The following is a 21,335-nucleotide window of genomic DNA, read 5'->3' as shown; positions in this document are numbered from 1 at the left end:
GATTTTGCTCACTTTCCGAGAGATTAACGCTAGCATTTGGCATCGAATTACCACCAAACAAAAGGAAAAAGACGTGGCAGGGCTCAACTGGATCCAGGTCCGAGAGAAAACAGCTCTAATTTCGGTAGTCATGACGCTCGAAGAAAAGAGAAGGGTTCAAGCTGCCCTCGACAGGGAAAGGGCACGATCAGCTGCTATTATGCAACAGGCTATCCACCTTGGATTGCAGGGAGATCCTACCGGGGGATATATCGGGTTCTCGGTCCGTGTGCGTACGGCACAGTATGGCCAATTGCGCGCAGGAGATCTCGGATTCCGAGGCTGATCTAGGTCTTTACTTCTCATTTGGAGTGGGCCTTTCGAGATGACGGTCGACTTCGCATAGCACCGGATAACTATGATACCTCGTCCACCTTTTGAATATTCTAATAGGGACTACCGATGACCCTGGATACGAATGAATGACATAATAACTGGCGATAGCGGAATGGAGTTTCAAAAAGATTTTGTATTCCAAAGAAGCTAGAATATTGGCTCGTAGCAATATGTATTGAACGAAAGTCAAGGAGTGGAGATTGTATTCCCCGTTCGTAGACCTTGGGCAGCTTCTATAATAGAAGCTGCAAGTGAAGCAAGAGAATAAAGTAAAGAAATCGTTTAAAGTACAGTCCGTATAGATGAAAAAGAAATGCAACCATTATAACGCCCATGGTATCAATCACCAGATGGCTTACTTCCGGTTGTTCATGCTGAGGATCTGCACCATGCGAACGAAAATGTTAATGAAGTCAAGCTCAAGGCTGACACTCTCGTTAACAACATCACGCTTCATGTAGCCACGCTCGGAGAGACGGGCGTGGTGCAGGATCTTTTGGATATCGTAGAGAGTGAAGCCACCGAAGACAGCCAGACCACCGTACAGCCAGATACGCTCAGACCACATCAGGGTGCGAGCAGCGGTGACGGGAAGAACCATGGGTGCGAGACCAGAAAGAGCAACGAGGGTGACACCTGCGAGAAGAGGACCTCCGAGATACAGGTACTTCTCCTGCTTGGCGGTGGCGCCAACGAAGGCAATCGAGCCCATGAGACCGACAGTGTACAGACCAGCACGGGCGAGCAGAGCAGGGTTGTGGAACATCAGAGGGGAGAGGAGCGCAGCCTGGGTAAGGTTGAACAGGGTCCAGAAGCCATACTTCACGGCGTAGCTGTTTGAGAAGTAAGTACTTTCATTCTCAATCTCAACCGTGGAGTTATTAAGGGAGACTTACTTATCGGGGGAGGTGTAAAAAGTGCCGTACATCGAGCCAATGCTGCCAACCAGGCCGACACCGAGAACGAGCCATGGGTTCATGGACATGAGGCGGTACGACCAACCATTGGAGTGAAGTGCGCGTGCAGCAATGCCAATGATAGCAATACCAAGTCCAGTGTGCATGAAAGTCTCGTTGAGGAAGCTACGCTCGTAAGCGGGCATTCCGCCGTCCTCGCGGGTCTCGCGGTTGAAGATGAAGTTGGTGGCCAAGATGGTACCACCAACGATGGCACCGCCGTACAGCAGCTTCTGCGTGAAGTTACCGGAAGAAGGGTTGAAGGTCTGCTGCATGTAGGTGCGACGGAAGGCATTCTGGAAGGTCTGGCGAGACTTGGCGAAGATGGTGGAGGCAGCTGCAGAGGGCTTGGGGGCCTGAGTGGGCTTGATCGGAGAGTTGTGAATGAAACGAGCGGTGTTTGAGAGCTTAGGTGCCTGGCGCAGTGCCGAGGACACGGCGAACGGACGCCGCAGGAAGAAAGCCATGACGATGATGTCGAGAAAGGAATGGCAGGAGAGTGGTTTATATCTGGACGCCGCCCCAATGATGGCGGATTACTCACCGGAAGCTCGGCAGTTCTTAAGTCCGAAGCTTCTGGAAGCGCACGTGACATAGTGGGATGGCAGTTTTTGGAATCTCGAAATACGTCATTCTCTCATTGTGGCCCTATCTAAAGGCACTCATTCGTGATCATGGCGCTTCTGGAGACTATCGATATCCCTCATTTGCCTTCGTCACTACCAGTGCACGTGGCGCTGTATCGCAATGTCGAAAATGCCGACTATCTGAAGCAGCAGTTGCTTGCCGGCAACTCGGAGTTTGAATATGCCTTGATTGATGCTAGCATGGTATGTGCATAGCCACTATTGATTCGTATAGATGATACATTCTAATTCAAACAGGTCCTGTCACGAGCTCACGCGATCACTGCGATTTTCCGAGCTATTAATGATTACATGAACGGCCGGCTTAAGTCTCGCAATGTGCACTCCGAAATTGTGTTCTCATTTAGCTCCACAAACAATGTATGTTACACCCTGCATCAAATATCTAAGAGAATTACTAACATGTTTAGATTGCGGACTCTTTCCGCAAGTTCGGCATCGCCGACTCCACTGAAGATCTGCTGGTCGTTAAAGTCTCCGTGGCCCCGGAGATAACCCATGACTCCGTGGCGGCGCACCTGGAAGCATCTATCAAGGGGACCCCCGTTCCATTTGATGACGAGACATTATCACAAATCTCTGACGTTGCAAAGATCAAGAAGTTTTACAAGCTCGGTGCTTTGCCCGACCCCAAGCCTATCTCCGCTGAAGCTAATGGTGTCTATACCGATGATGCCAAACGTCGTTTGGAGCTCTCGCTGCTGGGTGCCATTGCTTTAAGAGGATCATGATGGAGTCTTTCAAATTCAAAGGTTTCCATTCTTGCGAAATCACTGTTCGCGAAGATCTCATCATAACCACCACCAGGCCTTTACGGGTGAATTCACTGGCAGTCAGCCCTCGCGTCCAAACCCGCTGTCCGGAATGCTTGAGCACGGGATTACTCATGCAGTCATCTTCGAAGAGGGTGCTTCGCTAAAAACCTGTCGTAATATGGCGCAACAATGGGCCTCACCGACCCAAGTTGGACTTATTATTTAGCTATTACCCCATACATGGCACAGATACCCCTTGACAAATCATCCAATCGGATTCGAATACCATATAGATATTGTTGAATAAAACTAAACGATCTTATGGGATCTAACAACCATTTTGAGCCGGCTACGATTTGAAAGCTTCTAACACTTTTCGAAAAGGCTGGCATCCAGCTTGGGCCATACCATTCAGCCTTAAAATCGTAAAGCAAGTGGTCAAGATGACTTGGAACAATGCATTCGCTTAGCTTCAAGCACTCGAGATAGAATTCAAGCTACATAAATCAAAATTTGGTGATGACGAGTTAAATACCGAGCGTTGCCCGGCCCAACATGCAGTTCGTCCCAAAACGGCAATCCCATTACTTGCCAAGAGTCGCGATCGCCGCCGCCGCATCACATTGTAACGCGACATCAAACCGCTCAACGCGCAGGTGACCGACTTGGCGGCCATTCTGTCCTTCTCGATTATGGCAGCTGTTCATTCAGGTCGAACGTGAACTTTTCAGCCTTCAGACGCGCCCAGATTCGACATTTATCAGCTACAACGCGCCGCTCGCCACGATGACGAGCTCTGCGGATGTTATTGTCATATCTTCCTCTCCAAATCCGCCGCGGACTCCCACAAGAACGGCGATTGATCCAGATAGAGAGTTCGCCATTTCGCCACAAGACGAAACGCCACCGTCCCTACCCTCGCCCTCGGAGCTGCTCCCATTACCTTCGCGCTCTCGCTTCTTCCCTACGCCAAAGGCCACCGACGATGCACCCAAGCCGAAACGCCGAACAACGAAGAAGACTACAATTTCGGATCGCAATGACAAGGATGCGTCAACCAAATCGTCACAGAGAGCAAAGAAAGCTACGAAGGAGCCAAAGCCGAAAGCACTAGGAAACGTTGAAACAGACTCCCTTGATTCACGGATCGACGCTTCCAAAAAGGCTACGGTAACCGCGAAAGGTCGTCCACGGAAGAACGCAAAGAGCATGGGGTTGGGTAACATGACACTAGCCGGCAAAGTGACGAAGTCGAGCAGTGAGCCTCAAATGAAGAAGACGAGTGAAGCTGAGAAGACGGTACAGCAAAAGTCACCCAGTGGCTTGTCTGAACAGCCTGGCACCAAAGAGTCGAGGGCCCTGAACAAAGAGGAAGAGCTACATTTGGACAAAGCCATGAGAAGAAGGGTGAATTGGACACCACCTGAGGAGGATACTCCTGGAGAGGTTCTTGTGGTGGATGATGATGATCATCTCAACCAAAACGATCCTCACCCTATCACGACTGGGCTCGGAAAGCTTCTATCAGATTATAACTACTCTGGATCTGGTTCGGAGATACGCAAACTCCCGGCAAATGCAATTCGCGGTGGTCTGACCAAGCGAAGGAGGATAGAGGTATGTAGTGCTTTGCTCGTAAGCTTCTTTTCAGGATTTCGGCTGATTTTCACCAGCTGGTGGACCCTCAAATTTACCACCAAACAAACAAAATCGCTTCCAATGAGGAGTCTTCGGTTCAAGAGGGAGACTCGTCATCATCCAGTGCCAAAACTAAGAAGAAGCCGAAAATTCAGAAGCGTTTCACAACTTTGACGGCCCGAATGACTGCCCAATATGCAACCAAAGAACCCGAAGATGATTTGATGGGTGACATTGTCCCAGATGTTGGTAAGCCAAAGTCTCGACGAGGCAAAGCCAAGTCAACGGATAAAGGCCATATATTCACCGTTCTGTCGCCTGAAGCTGCTGCCAAGTCATTGGAAACTCAGGATCTCATGTTCGGTACCTGTAGTCAGTTGGAAAGAGAAGATTCCCCTCAAACACTTAGGGAGATGCAGCAAGCTATTCGCGAGTCAGAAGGATTTTTTTCTGTGGAAAAAGAAGCAGGCGCCGTATCAGGAGTCGTATCTCGTGGAGCTGGCGAACGGGGCTTGTGGTCTGTTGGTGCTCGGGACACAGAAGGGTCTCTGATACAGGCGGAGCCGCTGGATATGGTGGATCTTACAAGTCCATTTGAAGCCCCTCAAAAGAAAGAATTTGCCATCGCAACGATCAAGGCTCATGCTCCAGCAGCTCGGGGTGATGATGATTGGCTCGACCTTGACATTGAACAGCCTGATACATCGCCCAAGAAGACAACGCTGCAGCCCGAGAAACGCTCAACCCCCGTAGCGAAGCCTAAACTCGCAACCCATGCTGAACCAGTAGTGGCCCCTCGCGGAATTTCAGCAAAAGTGGCAAGTCATCAACGGGCAGAGTCTCAACAGCCTTCGATGCCGCATTATAGTGGATTCACAGATGCCGAGCTGTCCAGCCAAGTTGCCTCTTTCGGTTTCAAGTCCGTTAGAGGCCGCAAGAAGATGATCGAACTGCTTCAAAAGTGCTGGGAATCCAAACATGGAAGCTCAGTCCCCGTGACACTCAGCCAACTCCCGCAAGTTGCCGATTCTACACAGACCGCTACTCAAACAACGATAAACAAACCAAAAGCGAAGGCGAAATCTAAGCAGAGCACCACCATGTCCACATCAAAGGCTACGACCAAAAAGGCAGAACTTGCTGCAGTGTCTACGCCAAAGAAGAGTATACAGAAAGCCTCAAAGGCAGGGCAAAATACCCAGCCGTCGTTCATAGATGTAGAGGAGATCCAGGATTCCGAAGATGATATCTTCCTCTCCCCCAGTCAAGTGCAAAAGCGATACACTGAAATCTTTTCGAAAACCGCCAGCTCGAACCGTGAGCCTTCCCTCGACATCACGACAAAGTCATCACAGCCACAGAGCCCAACGAAACGCAGGACGACCACCGCCAAATCTGCACGCACGGCAAAGCAAGTGACAACCTCAATATCCAAAGCCGACAAGGTAGACTCCTCCAAGCGGAGCAGCCTGGCAGACCTATCTATGCAGATCACCAAAGCTGTACGGCTTCAGTCCCAGTCCTCTCATCCATCAACGCATGCCAGTCGACTTCGCCCAACGTGGCAAGAAAAGATTGTGATGTACGACCCCATCATCCTGGAGGACTTGACAGCCTGGTTGAATGTCGAAGGGCTTGCTTTAGTTGGAGAGGACCGCGAGGTCCACACTGGAGTTGTACGGGGGTGGTGCGAGAGCAAGGGGATCTGCTGCTGCTGGAAGAAAAACGCACGTTGGTGAAGAACTCACCGACATGAGCATCTCTAGAGTCGATTTGTATTTTATCTGGATCTGTATATAGAGGAGTTGATACCCTCAAGATGTGGCTGGCGTCTCAAGGGATATAGATAATTGATCATCCTAATGTTTGAAAACAGTATCTACCTCGTCTTTCCAACCTTGAAATCTTCTTCAACGGATACCAGGCATTACGTTACTGTTTCTTAAGCATTCTTTTATGCAATTTTTTTTTCTGCACGCTCTCTCAAGTGCTGAAGATGTCCAGGATAGACAGTAACAATTTCCCACGGAGAAAGCAGCCAGTTTGCCGCAACAAAAAGAACCTCACCGGCGCATTGCGCAGATCCTGAAATCTTGAAAACCCGCTCATAGCCCTAAAAGAGATCCTGCATCTAGAAAACAGAAGAAGATCAGAACCAATAACAAGGAGACAAGGATAACCACGGTAAGTGCAATAGAAAAGCGTGACAATGAGACAATGAGATAGTGAAAAGGCGACATTGGAACGGTGCAGGGAAGTATGTGACTTCAGCAGGGGCTCAGGGCAGTAGAAAATTTCGAGGTCAATGAAAACGTCCCCTCTAGGCTGGTTCTGCCAACCCCATATCAATCTCGTTGATCTGAACATTGGTCTTTCCTACCTGGCACTGATCAAAGTAGGCCTGTAGCAGCCCATGCAGCCTTTGGTTTTCCTCACGCAGTTCCGTAACGGTCTTCAACAGAGCAGCGAAATTGGCTCTGAGCCTCTTGACCTCCCCACGGACCAGTGTCTCGCCAGTGACTCGATCGGTCATCTGACAGGGAAGATCTACATTTGAACAGGCAGCGCAGCCCCCGGGGTTGGGGTCGCAGGCAAGACGACGATACTATTGACCGATTAGGCTCAATGGATGGATATTTCCAGGCAGAATGAAGAAAGTGAAGGAATGAAAGTCGACGTGTAAACCTACCTTGCAACGATCACACGCCTGACGAGTTCGGGCGCGTTTAGCTGACTCTGGAGTATTGGCCCTTTGGGCGGCTGCTTCACGACCACGATGTGCGTCTTCACGAGCACGCTCTGAGTAATACTCGGCTGTATCACCATCGTGCTTGCTGTGACGCTTTCGGGAAGTTTTCGGGGTAGAGGTAGGGCTCGCACTTTCTTCCTTGACGTATGTTCGATCACTCAGGTGGCTCTGGGATTTGGCTATGGGACCTTCGCTGATTGCGGTCTGGGAAAGCCCCAATTGCAGCAACAGTTCGAGATTAGTGCGATCGTCGCTCATATGCTCAGGAAGGTTGTGGCTCATAGCTTCAGACATATTGGGATATGCTATGGGCCAAGGAAAGACAGAGGCTGTTACCAAGATCGGTCACGCGGTTAGCTGGAACAAATAGGACCTCAAATGGTGTATGAGTGGCTCAAGACGCTTGATATCTTGAATTTTTCCAGTATAGAGGCAGAGGTGTTCACCTACCTAGTGTTAGTGTTTGTAGATGAAATTAAAGTGGAAGTTGTATTCAAGGGTAAAATAACAAGCAAAGAGATAGAGAAGTAGGATATCGAGTGCGCGTCTTGCGTAAACATCAAACAAACATAGATGATGGCTTGATCAATTTGCAGGCCTCAGGTTTACCACTCAGTTCCTCTAGGCCTGAAAACTATTCTCAAATGTTATCTTTCAGACCCTTAAGTGTTTGATGTAGTCAATAGTTCATGCCTCCGGAGAGATAGTATTTATCATCACGGCTTCTTTATATGAAGAATGCTCATACTGCTTCCAGATGCCTCACTTTTTGTTTTTCGAGGGTCCATATAAAAAATACCTCGAACTTGACTCACAGACTGCTGCATCAAAGTACTACACCATTGACACCGCTTTTTTAAATTGAGAAACCATGTTTTGTGAAGGCTATGAATAAGATACTATGGTATGGCAGGCCATGTTTGACCTTTACTACACCACAACGTTAGGTAACGGTAAATTCGACCCCGAAAACGGCTGCTCTTGGCACTGTTTTTAGCGTCAAGAGCGGCAATCAGGGATTTCGTCATGCCTTGTTGTTTATGTTATCCGATTTTAGCCGTCAATTGCAAACTAGGAAAGGTCCTTTAGTTAGGCAGTCCACTTACCCCCACACACCTGTAGAGAACGCCAGCAAGTAGTGCAGGGTCAGTGGTGTCGACGCCTATGGTAATGAGGTATGAGTCTGCAGGGATGCTAGCGGTTAGTTGCGTGGTAGTATCGGGACCAACTAAATTATATGATTCATAATTAGCTGAAAATTATCAAACAGCTTCTTGGCGTTGACAATGAGAACAGTACCTAGGGCAGTCAATCCAAAACTGCAGTAGTATTTATTCAAGACACAATTTTGCGCAGTCACGCTTATAATTAGGCACGTAATTCCAGTGAGAATTGGAATGACAGGCATTTCGGTAGTGTGCTTTTTGGGTAGAAAGTCGATTGTGAGGTGAAAATTACTACTGGTATCGTCTGACCCTGGACAGAAGAACTTCGAAGAGACTGTGCTAACGGCAGAGGAAAAGAGATAAAATATTTAATAAATTTTTCAGATTGATTACTTTTTAAAATTCTCATTTTTATTTTTATTTTTATTTTTTAGCCGGTCCTCTTCCAGTCCCTAGCGTTACTCCAAAGCGCCGTTATGAACTTCGTTAGCAATTGTCCCACGCCCGCTCGCCCCTCATAGCGAGCTAATTCCCGAGACGGAAGATGCGCGATTTCTCTCCAAGGGCAATCCACCCTGGCAACATGGGCTACGCGAAACCACCGCCGTCGGTGTCGAGTGAGATTCCGCCTTTCCACCAACGGCCAGCCGGCCTTGGTGAGCTTGGTATTCACACGACGAGCCATCATCGTGTGTCTACAGTCAAGGCTCGGCTCAAGGGTGCCTACCGGGTTCATTATATCCACCGTCGCAGCCTCCTCGTTAAAATCGTAACGCTGGACGAGCTGGTCTCTGATGACTATGAAGAGGACATTGGTTCCGCATGGACAGGATCAGCTGTACATATGGACGAGGTGCATTCCTCTTCTCATCCTTGCTTTACTTTCCTTCTTGTCCATGTACTCGGCGTGGGTACGTGCTTGCTCCATGTGTATCATAATTTATGTAGTCGATGATAGCTACCTTCAAAACCAGACTTAACGATACATAGCCGGAGTGCAACAAAGCCAGTGTGATACAGAGACAAACCTAGCGGCTAGGCAGGCACATATCCCTCCTTTACAAGACTGATCCGAGCGTGGTAGCGTAAGCGGCTAATTACTAGAGGAAAATTCTCATTTGGATTGCGAGGAGACTGGACAGGGTTTAGGTCGCAACGTCGAATCTCAAGTGGCTGAAGCGGGTCACCAGCAGGCATAGGGAAAATAATCTCAGTCTGCGTGCGTCTTGGGATCCCTTGTCGGTCATTTTTGTAAAGTTCGAGGACCCCGCTGACTGATTTATTTGCATGCTTCGTCCACTTAACAAGAATGACGATTTTGATCGCCCCGTTACCACCAATGAGTAGCCGATTCATATCATCAAGTCGGTCATTGTACGACTCGCTCCACCCAACCTCTGCGACAAGAGTTGGAAAGGGCTACGATGGGATGTGGAGAAGAGCATCTGGCTCCTTTCGGAGACCGCGATATGGACCATTTGTGAATGACAGTGCTTTAGACATATTATTAGTAAGGCTACGATCAAAGTCGTCAGTTGAGCTCACTTGTGCCTTGCTGTAGAAGGAGAAGGTCTAACTCTGCTAGGTCCAGGAAATCTATCGCGCAGGCTCTAGAAATTGAGGCTGAAATCCATTCGGCAATACAGTTGTGGGCATAAGTTGGCATAATTTTGAGTCGTAAACAACGGCTCTCTGGGTTATAGGTTTTTCGAATAGAAGGGAGATCCTCCTCGACTTCCCAGAGGAAATGCTCCCACCCTGGCGGCATGTTGGTAATCACGAGCTCATGAAAGCCTTTAGCCTCGCGAAGAGTATTGTGAATAGCCTCCTCAAACTGTGGCTGTATTTTGAACCGATCTGCGGAGACCACAGTCCTCGATGAGACGCTCGAGGGAGTCAAGGAAAGAGTAGACATAGCGAAGACAAGAGGAAATAAGTGAGAGATAAGTGGAGAAGAGAAGAGTAGGGAATGCGGTGTTGAAGAACTTGTGTTGGGAAAGAGCGTCTTACAACTACGCGGCTCATAGATCGCGGATTCGGAAGAACAGTTGATCCGGGTCACTCGTTCTGAATACACATGACGTTGCTAGTCTGGAACGGAAGGTCTGAAGCTTCTATTACATTTGTAGGAACGCTGATATGGATGGTGATACTGACTAGGCGCTCTTCTTCTTCAGAGACAAGCGGTAATGAGAGTCAGAGTCGGATGTTGTATGGTGGAGCAATGGGGTCGTCTCATTCAGGATACTATCTAGATTATATGGCGTGTATTTGGTTCCGGCGGCTTTGAGATCGACCGAGACCATTGTGTTTGTATTCAATTGGGTTATACGGGTGAGACGAGTTAAGAAGGCGATCGATATAAAGATACTGTGAGATCAAGTCGTTGTTCCTTTTATAATAATTTTGACATCAAACAGGTTAGTTGTATGATAAAAGATGAGAGTTGGAAGAAAGCAGTGATAACACAACATACATTGGCTTGCGTAGGCCCTTCAGAGAGAATCTAGTGGTCGATAGTAACGTTGCCTACATGAGAGAGAGCAGTCATTAGAGATACTCGGATTCCTTGTGAAATATGGAAGATGAGGCCCGTAAGAAGAGGGTGGGATAAATCTATCCATATGATCCGACGCGATAATAAATGGTTCATAACATCACCGGGGCAATTAAAGTATCATCTCTATGGTACGTACTATTTATATCGGGCGTTACTATGTCCAATCATAGAGTAACTGCAAGAGAGAGCGAGAATCAATTATAACAGAGCACCATAATGAAGTACATATATTGTCAGGTATATAGGAAACATATGGTCAGTACCAGCAACAGAGTACCACGACATTAAACACACAACCAAAGAAAGAAATCGGCGGTGCAGCATTATTTCGTAAATGTCAACCAAGAAAAGCGTATAAGGGCCATCCAGCATAATTAAAATATAAAACTGAAAAAAAACCAGATGCTGTCAGTCTTTGAACTCCTGCCATGCTCGGCCAGCCCAAGTCGCGAGCCCAATCTATACGGATAACCAAAAGAATGATATGTGTCCAAGTGTCCCGGAAAACCTGGTATCCCAAAATAAAAGAGGCTGGGAGTGTGATAAACCCAAGAATTGAATGTATGAAGACAGAGGAGGTACAGTAGAGATAGTGTTGATTATGGTAAGGTGTGGTGATGAACCTCATCCGGATTTTCTCTTATTAGGGGCGACGGTTTCGAACTTGATACGTGGCTGATACCGCTTTGTACCGCCTTCATCGAGCCAAGACGTAAGATTCTTACATTGGCTCACGTCAAAAACTTGAAGCTGGTGGCAGCCCTCGGCGACCGCTTCAACACCAACACCGGTGACACGAACACAGCCACGCACAGAGAGGTGTTCCAAAGAGAGTAGGTGGAGGCCAATACTTCGTAAAGAGGGGTCGGAAATTGCGGAGCCGCAGAATGACATGTTCAGATACTTGAGGTTTGAACATTGTAGGGCGAGGACTTCGGTTGCCGTATCAGAAAGGGCACAACAGAAAGACTAAAAAAAAACCATCCGTTAGTGATTGGAAAATAAGATAAAATGGTTGCTCGTGGTCATACCAGATCCAACTCTTGCAACTGCTTGGCGGCGTTAGTCAGATGCACGATGGCGTTGTCTGTCAAGTATGTGCAGTCTGCAAGACAAAGCTTCCTCAAGCTGGTGAATCGAGCATTGCCCCAATACTGGAATCCCTGGTCCGTGATAGTCGTGCAACGAGTCAAGTCCATCTCTTCGATTCGCCCTGCGGCGTGCGACGCAATGTGATGCATCGACCGATCCGTGACATGTTTACAATATGAGAGTGTGAGCTTTCTCAATTGCGGACAGCCATAGATGGAGGCCTCCGCTGTTTGAATTGTCGGCTTGATGGAGGCACTTTTGCCCTCAATCTTTTGGGTACTGGGGACAATCCAACCGATGATGCGAGCCATAAGTGTGTCACCCACCTTCCGGCAATTGCTCAAATCCACCTCCTGCAAGTTCTTAGCCTTACTAGACATTTCAAGAATAGCCGAGGCGGTGACATCCCAAACACTCTTCATCTTCCACGTCGTAGAGTCAGGTGCGCATGTACTAGCCAAAGCATTGAAACCCTCATCGGTGATATGGAAGCAGTTGTTGATATTGACAGAGCGGGGGCGATTTCCGACGAATGGGCAGACGATCTTCACAAGAACGTCGTCGGTGAGCTGGCGATTATATATGCTCAGGTCCAAGTCGTGCACTACGTCGGCTGATTGAGTCAACATCTCTGACCAATGTGATGATACACCGCGGAGTCGAAGGAGATGGTGAAGGTCCAAAAATCGGAAGATGTTCAAGAGAACGCTATCGGGGAATATTCCGCGATAAGCGTCGCCGAATGAACGGGAAGTTTGTGGTTTGAAGAGGCTAGATGTCTCAGGTAGGGCGAAGGAGGAAGAGCTAGCAGAGCGTGGTTCTGAAGGGGGAGAAGGTCGGGGTTTTTCGCCTGAGACCTCTTCTAGTGACAAGGGTGCAACTGATCCACGTCGACTTCGAAGTCGAACTTTGTCTAGTCCCAGGCTGAGATAAGGGTCGGGATCAGATGGCCGTAAGACCGCCTGGTCCTGGTCCTCCACTGGCGAGGATTGATGCGGGCCATCCAACTCAGTTTCAGTCAGGGTCAATAACGGCATTGAGCGTCTGCGAGATGCCGTTATCTTGACCTGATCATCGATGTTCAAATGGCCCATTGGTGACTGCTCGTCATTTGCATCTGACATGATCACGTCACCATCTGCAGCTGCCTGAAGTCTCTCTTGAGCAGTGTGTTCGACCTGCTCACGAATCTCATGGGGACACATTTCCCAAAACTTGGAAAGGACATCTCCACTGAGCATCAGGCACTCGACAGCCGTGACAGAGCGGACGGTTGCTGTTCTTCGAGGTGCGAGTGCTAGACTGACCACTTCTCCGAAGTACTGGCCTTGCTTAAGTCGAGCTTTTATTTCGACTGAATGGTGACGGGTTCCGTTGGGTTGTTGTTGCTTGTGTTTTGAGTCATTCCTTTCGGTCACGACCTCGACTTCGCCACGGACAATGAAGTATAGTTCACGCCCATGTGAGTCTTGCTGAATGATGTCGGTGAATGGAGGAAAGGAAGCTGGTTGAGCTTCTAGACCCAGAAAGTGAAGGATATCGGCGGGCAGACCAGAGAAGAGAGGCAGCTCCTTGAGCAGAAGACGGACATTAACAACCGCATTTGCTAAGGCGCTGGATGCATCCCGGCGGCCCGGGCTTGGTGATTTCCGCTTCTTATACACTGATTTGAATGTCAAGTCCTCTTCATCTTCAATGACCATCAAGTCTTTAGCAGACGTCTCTCTCAATCGTTTTGAGCCTCGCCGCACCGGACTAGGGATCGGATCGTCCACCACTGGAGCAGATGTTTCCTTCTTCTTCTTCTCCAGGATCATCAGTCGCTCCTGGGCTTCTTCCATAATCGCCTGCTCCACCTCCGGAAAGCGTGGCAGGATATTTCGAAAATCCTCCTTGGAGAGCACGACCAGCATGCATCGGGTGCGGGCGATGATTGTCGCTGTGCGCGGCCGATCCATCAGCACGCCGATTTCTCCAAAAAAGGCGCCCGGCTGCAACTCGGCATATATACTCTCGCCATCACGCGAGGTGACCGATACCGCACCCCGTACCAGCCAGTATATCGCCCTTGCATCGTCACCTTCGGTCAAGATGTAATCGTTAGGGGCGTGGAGCTGCGGGCGCAAATGTTGCCCGACCTCGATTAAGAAGGATTCTGGGGTCGCCTGGAAGAGGGGGAACGAGCGCAGCCGGTCGACGAGTTCTAGCGGCAAGGCTTTGATTTGGGAGGAGGCTAAAGGTGAAGGCCGCACCGGCCGGTTGGGGTTCATGACGGAATCGAAGGAATGGATGAGGGACACGGCGTCAGACATAGGGACGGCCTTGGTCGGGCCCCCGCTGGACCTGCCATGGCGACGCATGGTCAACAGTAGCAATAGGGGAGATCAAACGGAAGCACCGATGGGCGACAAGGTAAGTAGGCCCTTTGAGGGCGTCAATATAGCGATGACGTCGACGAAAGTAGCGCAAGTGTCGAGCTTGTCGTCGGCATTCTTCCACGCCCAATGGGTAGAGACGCGGTGCTAGCGAGCCGGCATCAGCGGGAATCGGAGGAGAGTGGGAACTGAAGCTTTTGCAGGAGGGGAGCAAGACGAAAAGGTGTCAGAGCTCACGGACGGGGCCAGGTAAAAAGGTGGGGGGTTTCCGGTTCAGCGACGTCAAATGCGGTTGAGCTCCACCGATCATCTGAAATCCTTCGGAAACTCTACTTTGAGCTCCACTTCGTCTAATGACTCTTGGTAGATAGGATAGATAGGGCCCAAATTCATGGAATTCGGGGATGGTTCTTTTACGACCTGGTGGGGGGCACAAAGCGGTCGGCTGTTTCGTGGATCGCCGTATCCTTCGGTGCCTGCAGAATGCCACGGCCGATCTATGTTGGCTTTCACCACGGAATACACTATCATAGACTACCTGAGCTATCAGTTCTAGAGCGATAGAGTTCGAAATGAAGGGTAGAACTAAATGTCAATGATGTCTCCAGGAAAAGAAAAAAAGAAAAAGAAAGAGTCCCCGGATGTCGCTAAAAGCAGCAGTCCAAATCCGGGCTTCCCTCCGAGCCCCTCCAAACATGCATCACAGCCCTACTGTGGTATCCCAGTAGTTCCGTACTTTCGGCTGCAAATGTGCCTGAGCCAGTAAAGCGTGACTTTGACGGTGATTCGCCTGTCACGTGTCCACATATGACATGCATTGTTAGATCATTATAGAGAAGAAGAGTATTTCAAGTGATGGGTTCGGGGGTATCAAATGCAATTATAGTACAGCAAAGGGCAAAGGAATGCATAACGGCAGACTACAATGTCGCCCAACCTTAGACGCCCTCGCATGCCAAGTAAATAGGCTTCTAGAGCCCACTTGGACCCATGTATGGCACGAATAAAAGCCAGCTTTTTTTGGGAGGGCTAGGCTTGATGCACGACTGAGATGGCCCTATCCGGGAAACCCCTGGCTATACCGGCAGTACGCTGGTTTAGAAAACTCATACTGCAAGCATGATATCAGGATCATGTGTCGAGCTCGCTGGGTAGATGACAGGCAACATGAAGGCCAGGCCTTGATAGGGCTTTGTGGCCTGCGACCGGCAACAATGATGGACTCCTTTCATGCGAAGGACTCGGGCGTGAAGAAGGCTAAAGTGTGGCTGAATTGTATCAAATCAAATAGAGCCTTCTTTGCTGGACTTGGACCGACGATTGCCCAGGAAAAAATCCACATATGTGGGTCTATTCCCTTTAATTGACTCCAGGCCATCTTGCAACAATCCGTACACAAGACTCAATTTCAATCCGAGCTTTGCCGTGCGAGCAGCAGTGTAGACATCATGGCGAGCTAGAAGACGAAATGAGTCAGTATTATCCTCGTCAAAGTATCAAAGAGGAAACCCCAAAACTCTCTTACATAGTAAACTGTATATTCCAGAGAATGACAATCCCGCTGTCACCGTCGAAAGGAAGTCTCTCTCCTCATGACGGGCATAGTCCACAGTTTCCTCAAACAGACAGAATGCAAGTGCACCGGCACCGAGCTTCGAGCCCATTTTCATGGCATCCTTCACGCCTCCCACCACCGAGATGTAGTTTTTAGTCTTGTGGTACTGGAACCACCCGGCGGACGTCGTAGGGAACCGATGGGCATTTTCGGCACGGAATCGGAGACCTGCCTTATTGCTGCCATGATAGTATCCGAGGACCGCGCCCGTAGAGAAGGCGGAAACGGTTGCATAGGGAATGCGCCTCTCGACGTCGATGCCTAACCGCGGCGGGGTGTCGGAGTCGAAGAGCTTATGCCAGTAGATTAGTTTCAGGAGGAGCGAATTCTCCCGTGCGGAGTTGGACGGCGATTGTTGGGCCTCCATGTTGAGCTTGGAGCAGATGAATGTTTGACGTAGGTGCAGCGCAGCGCAGCAGAAATTCGGAGCGCGGCACTCGGGGACCCGCCTTCTTCTCCGCCTCCGTCACTCAGTCGAAACGACTTCATTCAAGAACTTCTACACTATTTATCCAAATCTGCACAATGGTACGTGTCCAACTACTCTGGATCCATCCATCCTTCATTTGAAAGCCTTGTTTTACTAATTCGTAACGTAGCCACCAAAGCAAGCAAAGCTAGATTCGCGGTCTTGCACCCTCCTCTTTAAGAAGCACAAGACCACCGTCCTCCTCTCGCTTCAATCCCATGAGTCTATCACTTCAGCCAAAGAGAAGCTTCTCCAAGCTTTGAATTCACGACAGCTTCGCGATATCAATGGCGACGTTATTCCCGATGACCCTGCGGCGATAGAGCTTGGCGTGCCCATGGACCGAAGCGACCTAGACAAAGGATGGATGAGCTTAACAATGGATGTCCCAGGTCAAGAAAGCGGTGCAAAGACCGGAAAGAAAAAGTTGTCAGATACTCTGCAAGCTGCAGGGCTGGAGAATGGTCACTCAGTTGCATTCCGGTTCCGCAAATTGGGTGCAGGTGACGAGGTCGATACGGATATGGATCTTAATGATCCGGGTTGGGATGTGATTATCCCAAGCTTCGATGAGGAGGAAGAGGCATAGGAGCAATGGGCCACGGTTCGTAGAATAACGAAGGGCTTAGGATGGCTCAAGGCGCCGGGAGAATTTATTTGATCACTTGGCTCCATGCTTCATGCGTCATGCTTCATGCGTCATGCTTCATGCTTCATATACTTCAATCCGGTGTTTGGCCAACTTTCTGCATGATAATTATGAATCTACACGAGACTGACACGGTCCTAACGTCTGAAACTACAGCTATGTGTATCCAAGGGAATTGCAAAGCACTCACAACTAAAGATCTCTGTGTACATCGGCCATCGATCATTGATCTTGAGTGCTTCAGTAAGGGGCTTCAAATCGTGCCTAAGGTTTCCGAGTAGACACATTGTACATAGCGGTCTGCTGTCATTGTAGTCGATCTCCACAGCCCTGCGAGAGCTGAGACAGCTAAGAGCGTGGAATGATTGAGATCAGTGCGTGGTCAATATCTGAAACACTACAATTCAGGTGGGCCCTTCCCCCGTGGACCGCAACTGCCACACACAGATCGCGTCTATCGCCACTTTCAAACGGTTGCTCGGAGCAACCAGGAGGGGAGACCTGCGCACTCGCGTCAACAAATGAAATCACGGCCAGGAGTCTTTTCGGAGAATACTGCACCACATACCCCATACACCTCTAGATCCACACATTCTTCATCTTCACATCGTTACCTTCGACATTATCTACTGGCCACGCCGACCCCAGGGTCTGCTACGACACACCGGCCCCGCAACACCGCCAAGGGGGCAGACCAATCCGACACGACACCATGGCCTCCGATGGCGCCTCCTCAATCTCCGTCACCGTTCGAGTCCGACCTTTCACTATCCGAGAGGCCGCTCAAATCTCCAAGTGCGACGATGGCCCCCTCTTCCTGGGCGATGGCTCGCTGGCCGGCAAGCCTGCTCCGAAGCTTAACCAAAAAGGGATTCGATCCATTGTCAAGGTGATTGACAACCGTTGCTTGTGAGTCTGAACGCATCATCTGCTCTCTGCAACGGGGCGACACGCTAACTTTCCAACCAGGGTATTTGATCCTCCTGAAGACAACCCCGTTCAGAAGTTCTCAAGGAGCGTGGTTCCAAATGGTAAACGCGTCAAGGACCAAACATTCGCTTTCGATCGGATCTTCGACCAAAATGCCTCCCAGGGCGAGGTGTACGAGTCGACAACCCGCAGCCTTCTCGATAACGTCCTCGACGGTTATAATGCCACGGTTTTCGCGTATGGTGCAACGGGATGTGGAAAGACGCACACGATTACTGGTACCGCCCAACAACCGGGTATAATCTTCCTCACGATGCAGGAGCTGTTTGAGCGGATCGACGAGAGATCGGCTGAAAAGGCTACGGAGATCTCACTGTCTTACCTGGAAATCTACAACGAAACTATTCGCGACTTGCTTGTCCCCCACGGTGCCAAGGGTGGACTCATGCTCCGCGAAGATACCAACCAGTCTGTCTCGGTGGCCGGCCTGTCAAGTCACCACCCACAAAATGTTGAGCAGGTCATGGACATGATCATGCGAGGTAACGAGTCCCGTACCATGTCACCAACCGAAGCAAATGCCACATCTTCTCGATCCCACGCCGTCCTGCAGATCAACATCGCCCAGAGAGACCGAAATGCCGACGTCAACGAACCCCATACAATGGCTACCTTAAGCATCATCGATCTTGCAGGTAGCGAGCGAGCCAGCGCGACAAAGAACCGAGGCGAACGTCTATTGGAAGGTGCCAACATCAACAAGTCTCTGTTGGCATTGGGAAGCTGCATCAATGCCCTCTGCGACCCTCGCAAGCGCAACCATATCCCTTACCGCAACTCCAAGCTTACCCGTCTGTTAAAATTTGCCCTTGGCGGTAATTGTAAGACCGTCATGATTGTCTGTGTCAGCCCTTCGAGTCAACACTTCGACGAGACACAGAATACTCTCCGATATGCAAATCGAGCAAAGAACATTCAGACCAAGGTTACTCGCAATGTCTTCAATGTTAACCGACACGTCAAGGACTTCTTGGTTAAGATTGACGAGCAAATGAATCTGATCAACGAACTTAAGGCGCAGCAAAAAGATTCCGAGAATGTGGCCTTTGCCAAATTCAAGAAACAAAACGAGAAGAAGGATGCCGTTGTACGCGAAGGTGTCGCCCGCATTCGCAACGCCTACGAGCACACACTGCCTGAAAGACAAGAGAAGACCAACAATATGCTTAAATTGAGACAAATCAGCCGTCGAATTGGCATTTTGTCTTCTTGGATCGCCGCTTTCGACAATGTGCTGGCTTCGCGGGAGGATGGTGAGGGCTTGGAAAGTCTGTGGGCGATCCGCAAGACGGCCCAGGGTATTCTTCTTGAACTTGAGGGCAGCAGACACCATTATAACCAACGACTGTCGAAGTGCACATGGGACCGAGCCTTGAGCTCGGCAGTTGAGAATGCAATCAAGCAGCTCAAAGAATTCGACATTAGTGACAATAGCGACTTTGCCAACCTGGACAGGGAGGCTGACCTTCTTCGATCCAATGCAGAGCGTGAGGCTCTGGCTGCAGTGGTGGATCAGGATAAAGCTGGAGAAGCTGCAGCCGTTCAATTGCTTTTGCAAGCTCAATTCGAGATGATGGCCTCGATGGAGGACATTATGCAACTCAATGCCTCTGAGGCCATTCAGAAGGGACGCGTGATGATCACAAAGATGCTGGACAACTGCTCAAACACGGCATCGAATCTGGTCAAGCCAGACGGCAGTTTGCCTCTACTTCCTGCCCTACAAAGCCCAGTCAAGGCAGCCAGCCCTCTCAAGCCAAAGAAGCGATTCAGCTTGGTCAGTATGCCTCCGCCGCGGACAAGCCTCGGCTCTGCTGTCCAGTTCGCCCCAGCAGCTCCTGCGTCTCCCACCAAAGCATCGCCCCGCCGTCGCAAGGTCGCTGCTGGCCGGAAGAGCGTGAGCTTCTCACCGAAAAAGACCCAGGTCAAGGCCACCAAAAGATCTGTTCGCTGGAAGGATGACGAGGATGATGGTCCCCTGACTGAATTCCAGAAAACACCTCAGAAGGCTCTTGATTATGTCGATTATAATGACGAGGCCAGCTCGGAAGAGCCCTCATTGCCTCGGTCATCATCTCCTATCCCCCGAAGCATCCCGCGGGTTGTCAGTCCATCGATTGCCATTTCTCCTGCCCCGGTCCCCACTGAGGGCACTTTGAATGTCCAAAAGAATAACAGCCGATTCAAGGCTGGCTTCCTGGCTAAAAGAGTTGGTAGCTCTCCTCTGGCACCACCTCCTACCGCCAGTCTCCCACTGTCTGATAGCGACAACTCTCCACTTCGGGACATCGATGGCAGCAGCTTCTTGAACCGCGCCTCTTCAGAGCGGCCATCTCGAATCGCAGTTCGCAGCCCGAGCGGAAACTTTTCGAGTAGCCCGATGTCCGACAGCAAGTCCGAGAACAAGGACAACTGGAAGAACGACAAAGAAGAGATGATCAAAATAAATTCTGCCATGCGCCGCATCTCTGTTGGCGCAGCCTCCGGTGGTGGCTCACTTCGTGTTCACCGGCGCCGCAGCCCCAGCTCCAACACCTACGGTAGCTCTTCCAGCGATGGCAACATGTTCACCGCATCTCAGGCTCGCCGGATGGTCAAGAGCGAGAAGGAACTCGATTCCAAGCCTCGTGTTCTGAGCCCTCACACTCTGCCCGTGATGAAAAATACCGGGAGACGCACTACTCTAGGTGGCGAGATCCGGCCTCGACATGCCAGTCTTTCCACTCGGGATGCGACGCGTCTCAGTGCGATGGCTACCCCTACTGTTGACCGCAACTTGCGGTAGACATGTCGATTTGATGATTCTTTCAAGGTTTATGGGCACGATATTGTGGTACATGGCATATTGGCGCTGGCGTTCGGGATACCAATTTCTTTCTTCATTAATCTCCTCCATTCCCACCGACGGATTCCATGACGACTTTGTCTTTTCCTAGGTCTTCTTTCGTGTTGTTACTATGCTCGACTGCTTTCTGCGTCGATATTTTCGTTTTTTTTTTTCATTTGATATATTATTTCTTCCTGTGTACATTAACGATGTTGCTCTGTTTATCACAACGTTGCCATGATGGCTCGTACACTTCTAAGAAGTTTTTAAGAGCCGTATAGATATAAGGTCCTGGGTAGACAGGGTTAAACTAGACTGCGGGGAACCCTGACCTTAGGCAAGGTACAGTGTACGAAAATCCCGAACCATCTCCGCCTGCTTTGTCAGAATGAATGACGCCACTGGATAGAGCTCTAGAACAATTCCTAGCTTCACTCGACCTTTCGATTCCTAATCCTCTTTATAGAACATC

The 21,335-nt window shown here is 49.8% G+C and overlaps 10 protein-coding genes across 10 annotated transcripts; 5 read left to right on the top strand and 5 right to left on the bottom strand.

Annotated features, from left to right (window-relative positions):
* Nucleotides 1–730: 730 nt before the first annotated feature.
* Nucleotides 731–1,798, bottom strand: N7443_010122 (Bax Inhibitor family protein; the record flags this gene model as incomplete). The annotated part of the gene is made up of 2 exons (XM_056890178.1): nucleotides 731–1,208; nucleotides 1,272–1,798. The coding sequence occupies 2 exons, from the start codon at nucleotides 1,796–1,798 to the stop codon at nucleotides 731–733; spliced, it is 1,005 nt and encodes a 334-aa protein (XP_056736669.1).
* Nucleotides 1,799–2,005: 207 nt separating this feature from the next.
* Nucleotides 2,006–2,709, top strand: N7443_010121 (EKC/KEOPS complex subunit CGI121/TPRKB; the record flags this gene model as incomplete). Its single annotated transcript, XM_056890177.1, has 3 exons — nucleotides 2,006–2,161; nucleotides 2,216–2,338; nucleotides 2,389–2,709. 3 exons carry the CDS (start codon nucleotides 2,006–2,008, stop codon nucleotides 2,707–2,709), a joined length of 600 nt encoding a protein of 199 aa, XP_056736668.1.
* Nucleotides 2,710–3,519: 810 nt separating this feature from the next.
* Nucleotides 3,520–6,110, top strand: slx4 (the record flags this gene model as incomplete). The annotated part of the gene is made up of 2 exons (XM_056890176.1): nucleotides 3,520–4,350; nucleotides 4,407–6,110. 2 exons carry the CDS (start codon nucleotides 3,520–3,522, stop codon nucleotides 6,108–6,110), a joined length of 2,535 nt encoding a protein of 844 aa, XP_056736667.1.
* A 581-nt stretch (nucleotides 6,111–6,691) lies between these two features.
* On the bottom strand, nucleotides 6,692–7,414 carry N7443_010119 (putative C6 finger domain protein; the record flags this gene model as incomplete). The annotated part of the gene is made up of 2 exons (XM_056890175.1): nucleotides 6,692–6,976; nucleotides 7,061–7,414. 2 exons carry the CDS (start codon nucleotides 7,412–7,414, stop codon nucleotides 6,692–6,694), a joined length of 639 nt encoding a protein of 212 aa, XP_056736666.1.
* A 1,416-nt stretch (nucleotides 7,415–8,830) lies between these two features.
* N7443_010118 (Nuclear protein involved in pre-rRNA processing) lies at nucleotides 8,831–9,356 on the top strand (the record flags this gene model as incomplete). Its single annotated transcript, XM_056890174.1, has 2 exons — nucleotides 8,831–9,197; nucleotides 9,277–9,356. The coding sequence occupies 2 exons, from the start codon at nucleotides 8,831–8,833 to the stop codon at nucleotides 9,354–9,356; spliced, it is 447 nt and encodes a 148-aa protein (XP_056736665.1).
* N7443_010117 (uncharacterized protein) lies at nucleotides 9,322–10,201 on the bottom strand (the record flags this gene model as incomplete). Its single annotated transcript, XM_056890173.1, has 2 exons — nucleotides 9,322–9,683; nucleotides 9,832–10,201. The coding sequence occupies 2 exons, from the start codon at nucleotides 10,199–10,201 to the stop codon at nucleotides 9,322–9,324; spliced, it is 732 nt and encodes a 243-aa protein (XP_056736664.1).
* A 1,269-nt stretch (nucleotides 10,202–11,470) lies between these two features.
* Nucleotides 11,471–14,298, bottom strand: N7443_010116 (uncharacterized protein; the record flags this gene model as incomplete). The annotated part of the gene is made up of 2 exons (XM_056890172.1): nucleotides 11,471–11,815; nucleotides 11,878–14,298. 2 exons carry the CDS (start codon nucleotides 14,296–14,298, stop codon nucleotides 11,471–11,473), a joined length of 2,766 nt encoding a protein of 921 aa, XP_056736663.1.
* A 1,298-nt stretch (nucleotides 14,299–15,596) lies between these two features.
* Nucleotides 15,597–16,295, bottom strand: N7443_010115 (uncharacterized protein; the record flags this gene model as incomplete). Its single annotated transcript, XM_056890171.1, has 2 exons — nucleotides 15,597–15,769; nucleotides 15,839–16,295. 2 exons carry the CDS (start codon nucleotides 16,293–16,295, stop codon nucleotides 15,597–15,599), a joined length of 630 nt encoding a protein of 209 aa, XP_056736662.1.
* Nucleotides 16,296–16,453: 158 nt separating this feature from the next.
* N7443_010114 (uncharacterized protein) lies at nucleotides 16,454–16,986 on the top strand (the record flags this gene model as incomplete). Its single annotated transcript, XM_056890170.1, has 2 exons — nucleotides 16,454–16,456; nucleotides 16,528–16,986. 2 exons carry the CDS (start codon nucleotides 16,454–16,456, stop codon nucleotides 16,984–16,986), a joined length of 462 nt encoding a protein of 153 aa, XP_056736661.1.
* Nucleotides 16,987–17,758: 772 nt separating this feature from the next.
* Nucleotides 17,759–20,821, top strand: N7443_010113 (kinesin family protein; the record flags this gene model as incomplete). The annotated part of the gene is made up of 2 exons (XM_056890169.1): nucleotides 17,759–17,955; nucleotides 18,016–20,821. 2 exons carry the CDS (start codon nucleotides 17,759–17,761, stop codon nucleotides 20,819–20,821), a joined length of 3,003 nt encoding a protein of 1,000 aa, XP_056736660.1.
* Between the last annotated feature and the right edge of the window lie 514 nt (nucleotides 20,822–21,335).

The sequence above is a fragment of the Penicillium atrosanguineum genome (assembly GCF_028827265.1).
Source record: "Penicillium atrosanguineum strain IBT 20685 chromosome Unknown utg000008l_segment0_segment0, whole genome shotgun sequence".
NCBI classification, from domain to species: Eukaryota; Fungi; Ascomycota; class Eurotiomycetes; order Eurotiales; family Aspergillaceae; genus Penicillium; species Penicillium atrosanguineum.
Note: the sequence above shows the minus strand (reverse complement) of the source record. Positions and strands in the feature narration are given on the sequence as shown.